General features: G+C 40.9%; 1 protein-coding gene across 3 annotated transcripts in view; it reads right to left on the reverse strand.

The window, feature by feature from the left end:
• The window catches only part of CCDC88C (coiled-coil domain containing 88C), a 221,126-nt gene that overhangs the window by 102,637 nt on the left and 100,753 nt on the right, over window positions 1-17,736 (reverse strand). For 2 of the 3 annotated variants that reach the window (XM_072625525.1, XM_072625527.1), the window contains exons 5-10: window positions 8,790-8,848; window positions 6,696-6,779; window positions 5,033-5,173; window positions 3,956-4,140; window positions 2,793-2,874; window positions 2,140-2,298 (exon numbers count right to left, since the gene is read on the reverse strand). In XM_072625525.1, the coding sequence (XP_072481626.1) occupies window positions 2,140-2,298; window positions 2,793-2,874; window positions 3,956-4,140; window positions 5,033-5,173; window positions 6,696-6,779; window positions 8,790-8,848 (710 nt within the window). Of the gene's footprint in view, window positions 1-2,139; window positions 2,299-2,792; window positions 2,875-3,955; window positions 4,141-5,032; window positions 5,174-6,695; window positions 6,780-8,789; window positions 8,849-12,576; window positions 12,707-17,736 lie in introns of those variants that run through there. The other variant, XM_072625526.1, reaches the window with a different exon arrangement.

Below are 17,736 nucleotides of genomic sequence, written 5' to 3' on the forward strand. Positions count from 1 at the left end.
TGAGTCTTATTCTGGTACGTGTATCACTACACTATCCTTGCTCTCTCTCAAGTTGTTGGTGCAATACATGCAGACCACTACAGGACAACCCTGGATCCACAGGAGGCAGGGTCTTTACTTCCAATGAGCAATTTAAAAAAAACTTTCTTTGACCAATACAGAAATTCACACAGATATTAATAATCACTGAGGCCAGAAGACGATTTTCAAAAACAAAGATCACAGCTCTTCTTCACCCTTGGTTCACAAAGAGCAGCTTATCATACACTATAAATTAATACCTCCCTCTTAATGGGGTTAGAGCGAGTTAAGCTCTCACTGGCACTCCAACGAGAAGAGACAAATCCTCCTTCATTGACCTGTGCAACAAAATATCTTCAGGACTTATGATGAAAGATATTGTCCCTCCCCAGAGAAAGAACTGGTGACGCCTGAATGTAGGTCAAAGATACTTTTGCTTTACTTTTCATGGGTTTTTTTGTCTATGTTTTCTTTCACAGCATGACTACATATGATATAACATGTCAAATTGCTTGCCTTCTCAGTGAGGAGGAGTGGGGAGGGAGGAAGAGAATCTGAAACTCAAAATTTGAAAAAATGTTAAGAGCTGTTTTTATATGTAACTGGGAAAACTTTTAAAAATTAAATATTTTTTAAAAAATAAAAGAGGAGGCCAGGGGAAACAAAAAATATATCTTTCATGTCCACCTCATGAAGAACCCTAGGTCTTGATTACAGAAACTAGGGCTTGATTACAGAAAGTGAAGGTATCAGATTCATTCTCTGCTAAGAACACCTAACCCAATCAACAGGTCTTATCTTATTGTTGACAAACCTGAGCTTATCACAGCAGGACTCAGCATTCTAACCAGAGGAAAATAAAGAGTTGTTTCCAAGATCTATATCCAGTTAACTGAAAGGATTTCATCAGTAAAATAAATCAAGAAACCATGGCATTATTTCTTGGAAAGTCAAAGAACAAGACCCCTGCAGGTCAAACTCTTAGGTTAAATATACTTCTTCCCCAAATTTAATTTAATTCACAATTTCTGAACTCCTCATCTACTTCAAGGAAATAGAAAAGAACTTTCTATGATGTTTCCAGGTTACCTCCAATCTTTCTCATTCAAGGAAAAGTGGAAAAAAGAGTCTCCACAAGAATCCCAAATCATTCACTTTATACAGGGGGAAAGTGAGATCTAGAAAGGAGTAGCTGACTTACCAAAGGTTAACGCAACTAGGAAAATGCAGAATCTCAAGTTTTCTGACTTTTTCTATTTAGTGTGCTCCTCTTCTCTATCCTAGCTATCATTCTCCTTTTACTTAGTTCACAGATTACTAGGATGAAAACAGCATTTTCTCCTCATCTGCTGCTTCTCAGAAATAACCTCAACTTATTTAATTCAAGATCTCTACCCCTGCTACAAGGGACCTCTCCCTCTATTCTGAATTCTCATGTACTTTTTACCCCTCTCCACAGTTATCTTATTTTAGTGTCTTTTCTTGCCTACTAAAATATAAACTCCAGCAGACAAAGATCATGTCTCATCATTATCTCCCCAGCACCTAACATGCTGCATCACAAATACATAAACGGGGCCTCCATAAGTGTTTACTGAATTGTAATGAAAGGATGCTCACTAAAACTTCAGGTGAGGATAAGAAGAAATCAAAGCAATTCCCTTTCGGCAATGTTATCCACCTCTAATGTTACACTGCAGCCCCAACATCTCCCACCCAAATTGCCGTTATAGGCTCTGGTGGAGAGAAGGATCAAAAATTTACAGTGAGAAGAGAGGCCATCAATTCCAACCAAGCTTATTTTGCACATGAGGAAACTGAAGCAAAGAGAGGTTAAGTCACTTGTATTGAGACATAATTATTAAATGTTTAAACCCGGATATGAACCTAAGTTCTCTTGACTTCCAGTCTAGGACTCTACTGAATAGGAAAATAAGAGGGATACTTTGGGAAGGTCAACACTGGCTCCAAAGTAGAGGGACAGAACCTATATGAACCCCTCCCTAATGCTCTCCTTCAAAGGAGAACAGAGACAAACTCATCTATATATGCGTCAAAACCCTGGCCCCCAGAAAAAGTAACTCCCTAAGACAACTGCTTCTTGGTAATCAGTCTTACCTCCATACGAGCTTTATAGAAATCCACATCATGCAGTTTTTCCTTACACCTGACCAATTCCATTTCAAGCCTCTCCACCCGGTTGGCCCGCTCTCTCAAAGAATCCAGTTCATCCCGGTAGGCCCGTGCTGACCGGGCATCAGCCCCAAGGTGGATATTCTGGACAATGAAAGAAGAAAACCGAGTGCTATGTTATCTTCAGATGTTAAGGATATTAACGAAGGCTGGGGAGCCAGGGAGAGAAGGACCTGTTACTTGAAAATGGAAACATGGGGAACTAAGGGTATCTAGGAATTGTAGTAAAAAGGAAAATGCTGGTGCCTGAAGAAACTGTGTACCAACTATTAGCCAGGGGATGGCTGGGTACATGCAGAGCATTGCAGCAGAAGATGGCTATTGCTACTACAGTTCTTAATATGTTCAGTTAGTTGTACCCTCAGAAAACTCTTAAGAGAATATAATGGGAAATAAATATGCTTCTGCTTTAAAAAACAAAACCAAAAAAATTCTCGATGAAGAACTCCTTAACCTCCTGGCTTTTATTATTAATCTTCCCAGTCCCACACCTCTAACTCTTACTCCCAAAGCATAGTGCTCCGTACACAATAGGTGCTTTATAAGTATCTGCTGGATGGAAGCCTCTGCCTCCTTACCTCCTGCTTGATTTTCTGCAGTTCCAGCACCAGCTGATCAATTTCATGCCGAGCATCGCCTAGCTGCTCTGACTTCTCCTCCCTGAAGAAAGGGAATAAAGGTGAGAGCTCAAAGAGACAGTCACATCAGCACTCTATTGGACCGGCTTTTGCTGTTTCCACAAAGACTGTGCACAGGGCCAGAGTGGGAGTGGGAGGGAGAAAGGAAATCAAGTCCTTTGGGAAAATCCATAAATATAAATGGAGTTTGCAGAAATGAGTCTGCCTGATGAATTCCTGGACTTTCCCTGAGTTCATATCCACCAAGCATGACAGATTCCCTGCCAGGCACTACCTGTACCAGACAAAGAACTCATTTCCACAAATTACTCTTATGATAAAGGTCTGATCACAGGGACCTGAGCTCCTGCTGCAACCACCAACGCCTCCAGCCCACTTCCCCCCAAACTGAGAAGTTCTGGGGAGTACCGCTAAGGATGAAGGAGCAAACAGCGACCCCAAGATAAGGGAGAGAAGAAACAGAGAGACCACCTTGAAAGCAAGCAATGGTAGGAAAGACAAAGTAGTCAAAGAGAGGTGGGGCACTTTTAGAAAAATAATATTTAAGTTTGCTGGTCTCCAGTAACAAAATACAAAGTGTCCCAAAAGACACAAAGCCATTTTGAATTTGAATCTTAACAAAAATCAACTGTTTGTTAAGTACGGTGTCCCAAAAGTTTTCTGACAGTCTTAAGTTTAAGGCTTAAAATTTCCTCAAGACTTTTGGGATACCTTGTATAACAAGGTAATGTTTAATTCAGTCCCTAATTTAGTGGGAGAGTTGGGAGGATGAAAAAGGGGTAAAAGGTATGATTTTTTTAAAAGCAACAGTTTCATATGACTGCACATGTATAATCTATATCAAATTGCTTTCCTTCTCAATGAGGTGGGGAGGGAAGGGAGGATGGAAGGAAATTTGAAACACAAATTTTTTTAAAACAAATGTTTGAAATTGTTTTAACATGTAATTTGGGGAAAAATAAATATTACATTTTTTAAAAAAGTAACACAGTAAGTATAGTAAGAACCATATCGAATGAAATTCACTCATCACATAACTAAATGAAAATTTAAAACACAACTCTGGGCTCTTTGATGAGGGGACAAGTTTCCTGATGACTTACAGTTCCTGCCGGATCCTCCGCAGTCTGGCCTTGGTGTCGGCGAGCTCTACAGCCAGATGCTGCTTGTCCTCACTGGAGAGGCTACTGGTCGGGCTGGGGGTGGAGTCAGTGCTGGACAGTTTCAAAGGGCTGGGTGGCTGCTGAGACTGCAGATAATCTCTTTCCTGGGTAAGATCCACTATTAACTTCAGTTAGGAGGGAAAAAGAAGGAAGAGGATAAGCATGGAATCATCAATTCAGACCTGGAAAGGACCTTTAGAGACTCACAAGTCATTTTATAGATGAGCAAACGAGGCTCAGAGTTAAGTGACTTGCCCAGGGCCGTACCACGACGGTTCCCTCCAAACCACTTATGTTTTACTCCCTTCATACAATTCCAGGTATCATCGTACAGTAGATTTAGAGCGGGAAGATATCTTAAAGGCCACTAAGCACGGCCTCTAGTTTTATAAGCGAGGAAATGGAGGCTCAGAGAGGCTCAGAGACCCTTTGTCAAGGGTCACACAGTTTGTGAGTAAGAGGCAGTATATGAGGTGGGATTTGAACTTGAGTCTTTATGACTCCAAATCCATTGCATTATACCTGACTTTCACTAGTTCTTGTAGAGACTGACTACATATTCCCTTGGGGCCTTCCATTTCTAAAGTCTACAGTCCTAGATATGGACCAGAGAGTAAGCAAAGAGAAGGAAGATATAATAAGGAAGATAATAGAATATATTATATTAGAAGAGTCTCAAGAGGCCAAAGAGGAATTAATATCAGATAAAGAAAATTAAAAACATGTCTCAGGAAAAGACAGCAGAGGGGCTGCTAGATGGCACAGTAGATAGAGCATTGGTCCCAGAGTCCAGAGGACCCAAGTTCAAATCCAGCTTCAGACACTTGACATTTCCTAGCTGTGTGATCCAGGGCAAGTCACTTAACCCCAATTACCTTGGGAGGCTGGGGGGGGAAGACAGCAGAGATACGAATGCCCTGGCAAAGACTGCTACCATCCCCAGCCCATTGTGACCTTTCCCTCCCCAGACTCTGCCAGGCCATTCTTTCAAGTACTGGGGGGACTTCTCAGACATACTTCTGTGCATTCATCTCTCTCATCAATGAGCCGTTTGAGGTGAAACACCATGTTCCTTGAGAGAGACTCCAGCTCCTCTGGGGCCATGTCTGGCAACTCCAACCACTGTAGGTCAAATACGTTTTCTTGGTTCTGGGTAACCTGCAAACAATGACAGACACTTGATGGGGGTGGGATGGGAATTCTTAGAGAAAAGCTGGGGGAAGAGGAAAGAATACAGCTCAAGTTAATTATGAGCAGGGAACTGGTAATGGTAAATGGATCAGAACAAATATAAGATATGGGTTTTAAATTTCTGCTGAACACCTGTCTCATTTGGAAGGCAGGTGAATTATTAATCCCATCACTGAGGCAATTTGCCAAATGGAGTCAGAAACAGGTAGCACTTCAAATCATCTTAAACTAAGCCTTAGTGAACAAAGCCATACTTGTCCTGAGAATACCTGGATGCATTTTTCTACCAAGTAGCCCTAACCCCAGAAACTACTGCCAAGAAAGATTTTCCCTGATACCAGTCAGAGTCTAAAACTGAAAATCAATTTTATGACACTAAGCAGAGAGATTCCCTTTCTCAATTATACTTCCCCTAATCACAACACCCCCTCCCTCGTACTCTCAAGTCTACCAGAGTTTATGATTACAACCAACCAGCTAGTTAGTAGGATTCCAATTATTTGTCTACAACACTCCTTACAGGTATCCACCACAGCCCTGCTCAAAGACCTCAAGATGGTTATATGGAAGTAAAAATTACTATTAGTTGTAGTGGTAACAGCAGCAGTAACAGCGCTATCTTCTTTGCTCAAGATGGGGGAAAAGTAGTAAATGCCCAAAGGACTACCAATTATCGTCTCAAGAGTGTGACTGTTATAGGCAAATGGTTGACTCACCAAGACAAGCCCATGGACACATGCATTTGAACACACATGTATACACACACACACACACACACACACACACACACTCTCTCTCTCTCTCTCTCTCTCTCTCTCTCTCTCTCTCTCTCTCTCTCTCTCTCTCTCTCAGAGAGAGCTGCAAAATCCCACCAAGAATACTCAAGCTTGCTCTTGTACCGGGGTCAGGGTAGGAGAACAGCACTTCTAGAATTTTCTAATTTCACCCTTAAAAATGACAGCAAGTCAGTGTCTTTTCTCTTTGCTACTGACAGTAGCAGAGTCTTTTTCTTTAAAAAGAAATGAATATTTGAAAGCAGGGTAACATTTGCCAGAGCACGTTTTAGAAGTATGTAAATCAATTCTGAGCCTAAACCAACTGACAACATCACTCTTAAAAATAGTCTGAGCCCATATTAGGTAATAAGTAGGAAACAAAAGGAGGTTTAATTGAGGGCTGATAAAAGAAAGAAAAAGACGTGTGTGTGTGTGAGACAGAGAGAGAGAGAGAGAGAGAGAGAGAGAGAGAGAGAGAGAGAGAGAGAGAGAGAGTACACATATATATTTTAACTGGCTTGTGATCATATTTCCAAATGAAATTATTTTGTCTGTGCTGATAGAAATTCCAAATTCATAAAAATCATTACAAATGATGTTGACCTTAAATTAAGCCAGTACTGAGAGCTAAAACCTCATGATCATCACTAGCATGGTACCTCGCAGCCAAGTACCCATAAAAACACAGCCCACCCCACAAAAGCTAACCCTACCTCTTGGATGTGTGCCACAATCCCAGCCTGGGTTTCAATGTCCAGCTGTTTGATTTTTTCAATAAACTCTTCTTTCCTTTCACACTGTAAAGGAAGGAAATGTTAATGGAAGTTGTTTTCTTGGCCAACAACAGACTCCATCTTTTAATAAGAGACTATCTCAGGTACGTAAATGAATTTAAACAAACAAGATAGACAAAAGAGGAAACTCCCTTCTTGCCAAATCTGGCAACTTCTCTTAATGTCCAAGAAGTTCTTCCCATGGTGCTTTGGTTAACACTTCCATTGGTGTTTCCATATAGGGATCATATGGCTAATTAGTCTCAGTGCCTTATTCCTTTGGGTGACATGTCCCATGCTGAAGAAAGGTGATGATGAATCCGGTATAGAGGCTCTTTCATAAAAAGCACTGCAAATGACCAGGAGCAGTGGTGGCATTTTCCTCACAGTACTGACCACTCTAGATCAGGGCAGTCAGTTCCCAGTCCCAAAGAATCCTCTTTTGGCCACCATACAAGCAGCCCAAGGTGGAAACCCCTCTAATACCTAATTGTGTTGTGTAAAGGTGTACTTTCCTGAGAGTTAGCAGATGTGGGCACTTATGAGAGACAATGGACTGCAGAGTCAGGAGGACCTAAGTCTGAATCCTACCAAAGATAATTAGATGCTAACTGACTCCAGGCAAACCACTCAACCTCAGTCTACCTATGATTCCTCATCTATAAAATGGGATAATTACAGCACCTAACTCTCAGGGTTGTTTTAAGGATCAATGAGACAAATTCTATAAATCAATCTCTTAACCTCTAAGGGCTATAGGCATCTAAAAATTTTAAGTCCAAGGTGAGCTTTCAAAGGATTGTTGCAGAGGGCATTTCTATCCTAAGAGTTCCCCCTAAAATACTGAAATAACAGGTTGAGCATCCCAAAAGCACATATGCATGTATCTATGCAACTGATCAGTTTGGTTGCACATAGAGAAATTTTATGAACTTTAAAGCACAACCCAAACGTTAGTCCTCATGATTATCTGGTCGCTAGTCTCAGTTTTACCATGGAACAAATCACTTCTCTGCACCTAGGTGTTATCATCTTTGAAATCAGAGGGTCAGAGGAGACTCTCAGATCTACTTCTACTCTGAAGTGTCACTACATTAGAGGTGGTCAGACTGACCTGTTACGTAGATATACAGATACACTTTTTGCTGGGGGTGGGATGTTCAATATGTTATCCCATTGCTTTAGGAAACTCCCAGTATCGAAAAGTCCTCCACCAATGTCAAGCTAAAAGTTCATCTTTAACTAAAAGGGTGAGAGTCATGTTCAAGAAGTAGTACTTGGACCTAAGCTTTCCTGTCTCCAAGGCCAGCCTTCTAGTTTCTATACTCCCTTTCACATACAAATACACACACACACACACACACACACACACACACACAGAGCATGACAGAGTGGACAGAGAGCTGAGCTTGCAGTCAGAAAGATGTGGATTTGAATCCTGAAACACAGTAGCCGTGTGACCTTGGACAAGTCCCTTAACTTCTCTGTGGTCCGAGCAACTCTTAATTTAAGACTAGAGATCTCAGAACAGGAACAGATCAACAGGAGTTTCTGACCAGCATTTCTTTAAAGCAATGAAGCCACAGATCCAAGCAAAAGCAACATGTAGCAACTTATCAAAGAATTGTCCAATCTCTAACTCAAGGGCAAAGAACAAATGCTGCCTTTACCTGGCTTACCTACACAAGGTGAAATTTATTAAAAGGTGAACATGGAATCAGGAAGAATTAGTTTCAAATACTACCTCTGATACTAACTAGTTATAGGACCTTCTCTAAGACTATATAAATTACAGAGAGCTACAACGTTCATGGGTGAAGGGAGTTTCCATGGGGATACAAATCACAGGTCATTGATGTATTACGCACATCTGTTAGGTTAATTAATGACACTATTAAGTTCTTATTTATTCTAGAATAGTTGGCTTTGCTACATCATTGGGCCGTACCATCAACTAACTAAAACACCATGTATCATTACAACAATCTCATCCCTCACCCAACCCTAATTCCCCAACCAACATCATGCACCAACCTGAACAGCACAGCCCAGCACCAGTAAGAGGACCTTCTTAATTTCATCCATACTTTTACCTAAAACAAAAGAGCCACATAGGAAATTTAACTCATATATATATACACACACAGAGTACTCTACTAACCACTAACCATTTATTTATAAACAAGTCCACAATGAATAAGGAATCCCCCTGAAGTGGTGGCATGTATTTGATGGCACTCTTTGAAGTTATAATTATATAAAATCTACTAACTAATTTCACCCCTAGTCTTTGAAATTAGCTAGCTAAAAGTGAATCCTACCCTCTTCAAAGTTCTCACAGCAGCTCTCTGCCAGGACCTCTCCCCACATTCTACCTAGATAATAGTTATTTACACACATTTCTCATCTACTCAAGTAGAACTTGGGCTCTCTGAAAACAGGGGCAGTACTGTATGAAAAGAACACTGAATTCAGAAGACTTGAGTTCAATTCTCAGATAGACTTACTATTGGAAAAATCATCTAACTTTGCTGGGGTCTATGAGCTGCCCCATCTGTAAAATCAGAGGTAGCACAGTCTACGGGGGAAAAGGCTAGCAGTGGGGTCTGAAAGACCTGGTTTCAAGTTTTGTCTCTGATACATTATCAAACTAGCTGTGTGTCCCTGAGAAAATCACTTGGCCTCTCAGTGATGTAAGCAACTCTCAAGAACTACAAATTAGAGATGCATCAATGGGAAGGAAAAGAGGTCCCTACTTTGGGATCCTAGGATCACAGAGCTAGAAACAAACTTAGAAGTTGAGTATAACTCTCTCATTTTACAAATAAGGTAAGTCAGGCTTTGAGAGTCTCAGAACTGGTATGAGTCTGAGGCAGGATTTGAAACTAGGTCTTCAGAACTCTGCCCCTTGTCATTCTGCCCTTCAAACAACAAAATCATAAGTCTGGACCAATAGATGAAGGAATAAAATAATTTGATGGACGGACAGACAGATGGATGAATAGGTAGATAGATGGGTGGATGGAAGAATGAGCAGATAGACAGATAGATTGGATCAGATGGGGATTCAAAGACACAAATCAACAGTTTTCAGTCCTCAAGGAGTTTGTGTTGTATTAGAGGAGACCACAAATATATACAAAGGAAAAGTAAATGCAGATTCCCATTGTGAGTCACAAGCAGTCACACAGCTGAGGTGAGAAACCTGGAAAGACCATTCACCATATTCTTTAGCAAACCTGTATCCCCAGGGAGGTTTGGAGAAGGGGAATCACTTTGGAAATCCAACCTAGACAGAGCACAAGCCAGAAGAACATGGCCTAAGGAAAACATGTGCCTGTATTATCTATCTATCTGCATCCTGGAGATTAACAAGCAGAGTGACCTAACTCAAGACTTCTTGGCAGAAAATGGGAGGTAGACATTTGCAGGCAAACAACATACACAGCTGCAAATTGTTTACAGCAATCAACTCTAAAACAGGAGGAAACTGTCTAAAGTTACCCACCCATGGTGGTAATGGAGTGGGTGGGGTGAGAGGTGAGAGGGTCAGGGAAAGAACAAAACCGAGTAATGGTGCTAAATGATGCCTCCCTGGCACCCCAATATTCCAAGTTCCCTGTCCTCTTCCACTTCTAAAATTCTATGCATCTATAAAATGTACCCTTTTGTAGAGCTTCTAAATGACTAAAACACATGGTCCTTTTCTCTCACTGAGAGGTGTTAGTGGGGTATTCAGAAGCAGCAAATCTCCCATACCTACTGGGATCTCCCCACAACCGACCACACTGCCCTGGTTGAAGTTGTTTTAGTTCCAATGGTAATCTGTCTGCAGAGACCGATCAACAGCAAAGGTAAGAGTGAAAATGAGAAATCTAGGATGTTCAGCTAGCTCTCCTCACCTACAAAAGCACAGTGGTCAACAAAACACCAACAAGGCTGGGTGCTTCAACCCAACCGCGTCCAACTAATGTTCACTGTGAAGAGAATAAATAAATGAGAGATCACAGTATTACTGGGCAGCTAGGTGGTGTAGTGGATTTGACTGAATTTAAGAGTTAGGTAAACTTGAATTCGAATCCTGCCTCAGACAAAAGCTCCGCAATCTTCGAAGTTACTTAACCTTTCTCGATCTCAACTTTCTCAGCTGTAAAATAGATATAGTGCCTAATTCACAGGATTTAAGAACAGCTAAGTGTCAGTCAGGAAGACCTGAGTTCAAAACCAACCTCAGACATTTCCCAGCTATATGAACCTGGGCAAGTCACTTAATCCAGTTTCCTCATCTGTAAAATGAGTGGGAGAAGGCAATGGCAAACCACTCACCACTCTGGTAATTCTGTCAAGAAAACCCCAAATGAGGTTACAAAGAATCAGGACTGTGGTACCACGGAATTGTTGTAATGATCAAATAGGATAATAAACACAAAACGCTTTGCAAACCTTAAAGTGTTATATCAATGTTAGCTATTGCATTGTCTTCCATGATGAGACACTTTAAATGCTAACTGAAAATCCTCTAGATCTCTGTTCTTTCATGCCTCTCATATTAAAGTCAACATCTGACTATACTCTGTCAATTTAAATACTGATAATTTCCTACGCATGATTACAGGGTAGTAAGGATGGATTTTTTTAAATTGTGAGTCACATCAGCACAGTCTACCAACCACCCTTTCAGCATAACCAAGTTCTCTAGAAATGACCCAATTTGCCTCTCCTAAAATTTCAGTCAAATCCGTACTCTTAAAGCTATGTAGGGCACTTCTAATTCATCTGTGATTTCTGTCCATTTGCCACCATTAAAAGTCCCCTCTATACATTCACTCGCCCTGCTAAGATCTGTGTAGATAAGCAGTTCTCAAATTTTTTTTAAATCTGAGAATCCCTTTATACTCTTGAAAACGAATAAGAGCTTTTGATTATTGGGTTATATATACTGATATCGGCCATACTGGAAATTAAAACATCCTAATATTATTAGGAAATTAGTTTTGACCTCAAGCACCACACTTTAACAACCACTGGTGTGGACTATAAACTCCTTTTAAACTGTTTTCCTCAGAGCCATATACTGGATAGCTCAAGAATAAAAGATCTACTAGTTAGATTGACTGGGAGTTAGGGAGGCAATCCAAACAGCATATACATTCTGGGGAAACCTCAATAACACCTACAACTAACATATTCCACCTAGAATACTACACCAATGACACAGGATATGCCACCTCTGGCTGTAGACAAAAACACAACACAGACAGAGGCCAGATTAATTTATAATTCAAGTGAATTAACAGGGAAATAAAACTCCAGGTGGAGAAATTTTCCTAAAACAGCTTCCATCCCTATTGTTTTAGTACGAGTGTCCCTAAGGATATCATAGTCATCACAGATCTTGAGTAGCAGGCACCTCAAAAGTCATCTAGTCTAATCACCAACAGAGCCTCGGACAATATAAGTACTTTGCATAATGTCACGTATGCTCAAGAAGCAGGATTTGAACCCAACCTTTAATCTTCCCAGGGCAATTTAAAGCAGCTGGATTTCACATTTACCATAAACACACAACTACAACAGGAGCATCTCAGAATGATAACAGAATACCACCCCCTCCTCCCACCCCGACTCTTATCCAAACAACAGACAGAATCTACTTCATTTCTTAGCTCCAAACTTAGAAAGAATAACAGTTACAAAGATTTCAGTGCCAGATATAGAATCAACTAGGTGAGGAAGGAGGGCAGGGGGAGGTGGTCGGGGGACAGGATCACTATTATCTAGAAAATTCACAACCCCAACATCAGTATATCAACAAAAGGACCTTTAACCAACAACATGTCTCCACTCCTAAGACGGATGCCGCATGCAAAGGCAATCCTGTTGGAAGCCATGGTGGGTTCAAGGCTGGCTGCAGTCTGAGCATATTCTCCCCGTGCTTACAGACGGTCTCTAAGAGGTCTAGCAAACAAAGTTTGGTAACCAGGCAGCAGTATCTGACAGTCAGTTTGGTAAAACCCGACATGCTGGCTGTAACTGCCTGCCCCAGACTCTTGTGCTAGGTACCCACTAGAGATTCTGAGAAAAGCAAGTATCCCAAGAGCCTTCCACTTTCGGAAAGAATCAAGAACTCATTTCCGTAGCAGCCTAAGGGGATGAGATGCATGGCTGTGAGCACCAAGCAGGATCATTTGTCATGGGGTTGGGTTTTTTCTGACAACTCTCACCTCATTAGTATGCAGGAAGAGAAACTTCACCCTTTCAGTGACTGCTGGTGCAGTCAGACTCATTTCTATTGGGATAGTCCCTCATTTCTCCTCCAACGCTGACATGGTTTAAGCAAGGGTTGGGGAGGAAAGAAGTAGAAAGCCCACGTGACTATATTCAGGGGGACAACATCAAGGACTGCACAAGGCTGTTTTCTAACAATGACCCCAATACCAAGTTTTAAAAAACTTGTCCTGTTTCCAGTGTGGAAGTCACTAACTTTTCTCTGCTGACCGGAGTGATGACTAGAGGTGAACATCAGGGCAGCACATAACAGACTGAAAGGTTCTGATGGAGGCCAAAGAGTGAGGTTTGAAAAGCAGGCCAGGGGCAGGCTTGACAAGAGAAAACAAGCACTAAGGGAACTGAAGATTTCTATTTCTCTCCAATCTTAGAAAATGTTTCAAAACGATGGGCAAGGACATTTTCTTCTCCAGCAGCTGGCACACAGTAGGCACTTAACAAATGCTTGCTGACTTACCTCAACTATAAGAAGTTGCTACCAGTCCAAACTGGATATAAAGAATGGAAAAAACCTCCAGGTCTTCATACTGAGCAAATAGCTAGCCGTTACTTTAATGCAATAAGCGTTCTCAGCCACATGGATTGAACATAATTATAAATTATTATTAGTGTCCCGCCTGCCCTGCCTTTAGCAGCATAAGCACTGGTTTCTGGTTAGGAAAGGTCACAGAAAGGCCTAGTTCTCCCATATATACTCCAGTAAAGATTTTAAAAGGGTTCTAAATCGAATAATGATAAATAAATCAAAGGTGAAAAAAAAATAAACCCCTCCATCCAAAGCGGGGCTGGACTGGAACACAGCCAGAAGCCCCCAAGCACTGACAGAAGGGTCCTACTAAGAACATCAGACGGAACTCTGGTAAATATGCCCAAAGTTTGCCAGAGCTGACCAATAATACCCTAGATACTCCAGAGATACCCTAAGACTAGAATGCTCTTCTGGGAGAGGGGACAACTGGGAGCTTGAGTGCTCTGACAGGAAGGCAGGGGGTGGGAGTAGGAGGTGGGTGTGAATCTACCACATTCTGATCACTCCAGGGAGCCCTTTAGACTGCAGGGCTCTGACCTATGATGATTCAGAGGGAAACCAAAACCTTCCAATACCCTGCAGGATCCCAAGTTGAAGTCAGACCCCACCTACTCCATCCAAGAGTATGGGAGGGATGGAGACTCTCTCTGGCACCCAGTCCCATATCAGGAAGTAAGGTTGGGAAAATGAGTAAACAGAAGATGGCACCAGACACAAGGAAGAAATAATACTGTGGATCAAGAGCAACCTAAGAGTTAAAGCCAAAAGTAGAGAGTAACTTCGTAAGTATAAACAGAATCTCAGAGAAATTAGAAGGCTTAGACTTGGCCTCAAAGATTTCAAGAGTATGTGGAAGAAACAACAGATTAAAAAGAAAATAAAATGAGTTCTGGAGGAAAAAAGTGTGAAGTCCAATAAATAGCTTTAAAATAAAAAACAGTACTTTCTTACTATAATATAGTGGACTCCCTGAAAATAAAAATGAAGAAAACAGAAGTCAATGACTTGGGAAACAACAAGAAATATTAGAACAAAATCAAAAGATTAAAAAATTTAAGGAAATGTAAGGGATCAATTATCAAAAACAGACTTCCTGTTTGAATAGTTCCTACCTTGTATAAAGGATCTTCAGTAAAACAAATAAATGTAACCAACTAAAAAGAAGAGTATAGAAACAATGAGGAAGGGATTTGGGGGAGTGAGCATCACAGGGACCTCATATCTGAAATACACATGCTTGGTAGAGAAATACACTACACTCAGAAAAACAGGCAGGGAGGGGATGATTTTAAAAGGGAAGGGGTCAGATTAGAATCACAATCAAAACAGAAGTTAACTTCAGATCCGATTAATAACTGGGTCTAGCCAAATAAAAAAAATTATTAAAATCCTGGAAAAATCCACAATAACATGTTGTCTTTTTATAATGTTTTGATTCTACCTTTCAAGAACTTTCAGATCTATTGAAAAAATCACCTCTATTGTCACACAAGGGGTAGAATTTGAGGAAGAGTGATTCAAAGTATGAGAGCCACGATAGAAACCCCTCTCTCTGACCATTCTCAAGTCCCACCTTGGTCCTTGTCAGTCATAATGGGGATGGAGTAAAGGATCTCTGTAATGGGCTTACTGGCATTCTAGTCTGGAAGCTAGACAATCAGCTTCCATCAGGGCAAACAAAAAAAGTGACAGTGGCATCTCCCCTGCCCATAACCAGATGCTCCTATTTCTACAAACAGGAGATAGGATGATGCTACGGACAAAGCACTAGCCTTGGGCATCTGAGTTCCAGGGTCTGACGTTTACTTTTTCTGTAACGAGGCCCTTCCTCTTTGCCTAGTTTTTCTTATCTGAAAATGTAGAGTTGGACTAGACAATTTTGAACATCTGGTTCAGGTCTAATGTTGCACTACTGTATGTATATAATTTCCTTTGCCAAATATGTCATTATATGCCTACATGATAAAATGACATCCAGGAAACAGTTTCTAGCCTTACCAAAAAGTGGAGATTAGGTGGAGATTGTAACAAAAATCAAATTGTTAACACCTTGGGTCCTGCTTAAGAATTACTGTTGCTTCCTACCCAGGATTTAACACAGTGCCTGACACATTGTAGGCATTTAATAGATACTTAGTGATTTATAGTGATTGTCAGGCTAATCTAATCTCCTGATAAACCTGGTTGGTCCAGAGAAAGAAGTAGCCATGGTCTCTCCTGTCTTCAACAATACTGCTGATTCCACTGTGTCCATGCCATTCATCCATTAATTGGGTAAACATCTGAAGGTGGATATACTACATGGCTGACTGAAATACGGTAGTCAGAGAGACTGACACTGATGAGTGATCAGCCGCCTGGACATAAGTAATATTGGTCCACTAACACTTGACATTTTTATCAATGAACTAGAAGAATGAAAAAAACATGCTTGCTGAGCTAGAAGAACGAAAAACATGCTTATTCAATTTGGAAGTATGTGAAGAAAGTGACTAAAATATCCCTACCCTTAGACCCAGAGATTCCACTGCCAGGTATATACCCCCTGGGAGGTCAACGACAACAAGAAAGGCCCCATAAATGCCCCAATATTTATAGGAACATGTATTTGCAGTAGTAACAAATTAAAATGAAAGGAGATGCCCCTCAACTGGGGATAAAACTCTTTGGGATCCATGAACGCAATAGAATATTACTGTGGTGTAAGAAATAAGAAATACGGAGGGTAGCTAGGTGGTACAGAGGATAGAGCACTGGGCCTGGAGTCAGGAGGATCTGAGTTCAAATGTGACCTCAGACATTCACTAGCTATATGACCCTGAACAAGTCACTTAGCCCTGAATGCCTCCCCAAAATACAAAAGAAGAAATAAGAGATATGAAGCATGTGAAGACTTACATGACCTGGTACAAAGTAAAGCAAAACTATGTGATTTCAACAGAACACTGGAAACAGAACACTGCAAAGTGATGACAATGCGTGACCCCAAAAAAGAGGCATGAGGACACTTCCCTCTATCCCCTTCATAGTAGAAATGAGGGACATTTTTCATTCTGTTAGTTGACTGGGTTAAAACTCTTTTCCCCTCTCCCTTTCTTTTTGTTATAAGTGACTGTTCTGGCAGGAGTACAGCATGTTGGAAAATGCAGGTGATGTAAAACAAATATAAATAAAAATTCATGAAAAAATCTGTTTGGTTTCGAAGAGTTAAGTAAAAATGGAGAGAAACAAAATAACATTCAGATAAATATTAGAGATGGATAGATGCTATTGTTCAGTTGCATTCAACCTGTAATGACCTCATTTGTGGATCTTTTGGCAAAGAGAGTTAAGAAAGACAGAGATAGAGAGACAGAAAGCAGAGAGTGAGAGAGACAGTGCACAGAGAGAGCATGTTTATTAAAGCTTACTGATGTATCTCAGGCACTGTGCTGACTGTAAAGCAAAAATGTAAATACAAGGAAATCTCTGCCTTTATGAACCTTATATCTAATAGAGGAAAGACAACATAGAGGGTAGCTAGCGTGGGCGGGGTGGAGGGCAGCCTTTAGGGTTTTAAGAGAGTAGCAGGGACATGACAAGGAGGCCTTTTTCTGGGCAAGATAAGGCAAAAGCTCACCTCTAAGAACCTAGGGTGCCTCCAGAGGTAGAGGCCAATGTTGGGGGGTGAGAAGGAGGGGATGAGAATGAAGACTGGAGAATAGGAGGCAAAGTTGGAAAATAGTGAACGAGATGAAACAAACACTCTCCTCTCACACACGCTTGACTATAAAATAGATTGTGCATTATGTATGAATACAGAGAAAAACTGAACTCAGGTTAAAGTGGACAAGAATGTAAAGCTTAAAAAGCAAACATGATACTGGACACAAAAAACGTAAACATGCAGAAATAAGAGCAGACAGAGAAGTAAATCCCACATCAAGTTCAGGAGTGAACAAGCCATTACCAGTAACTCTCTACTGCCCAAGAGAAAAGAGGCATTCATGGGGTGGAACCCACAAAGATGATACAATGTAAATAGGGTGCCAAAGGAAACTAAAGATGAGAAGACCAAAGACAGACTTGTAATATCAAAATTTTAAAATATGAAGGATTTATACACAAAGTAATAATGAGTTGTCCTTGAACAAGAAGAGGAAATGTCATTAACTGGTTAAGCGA

Source organism: Notamacropus eugenii, chromosome 7 (genome assembly GCF_028372415.1).
Source record: "Notamacropus eugenii isolate mMacEug1 chromosome 7, mMacEug1.pri_v2, whole genome shotgun sequence".
Taxonomy (NCBI): Eukaryota; Metazoa; Chordata; class Mammalia; order Diprotodontia; family Macropodidae; genus Notamacropus; species Notamacropus eugenii.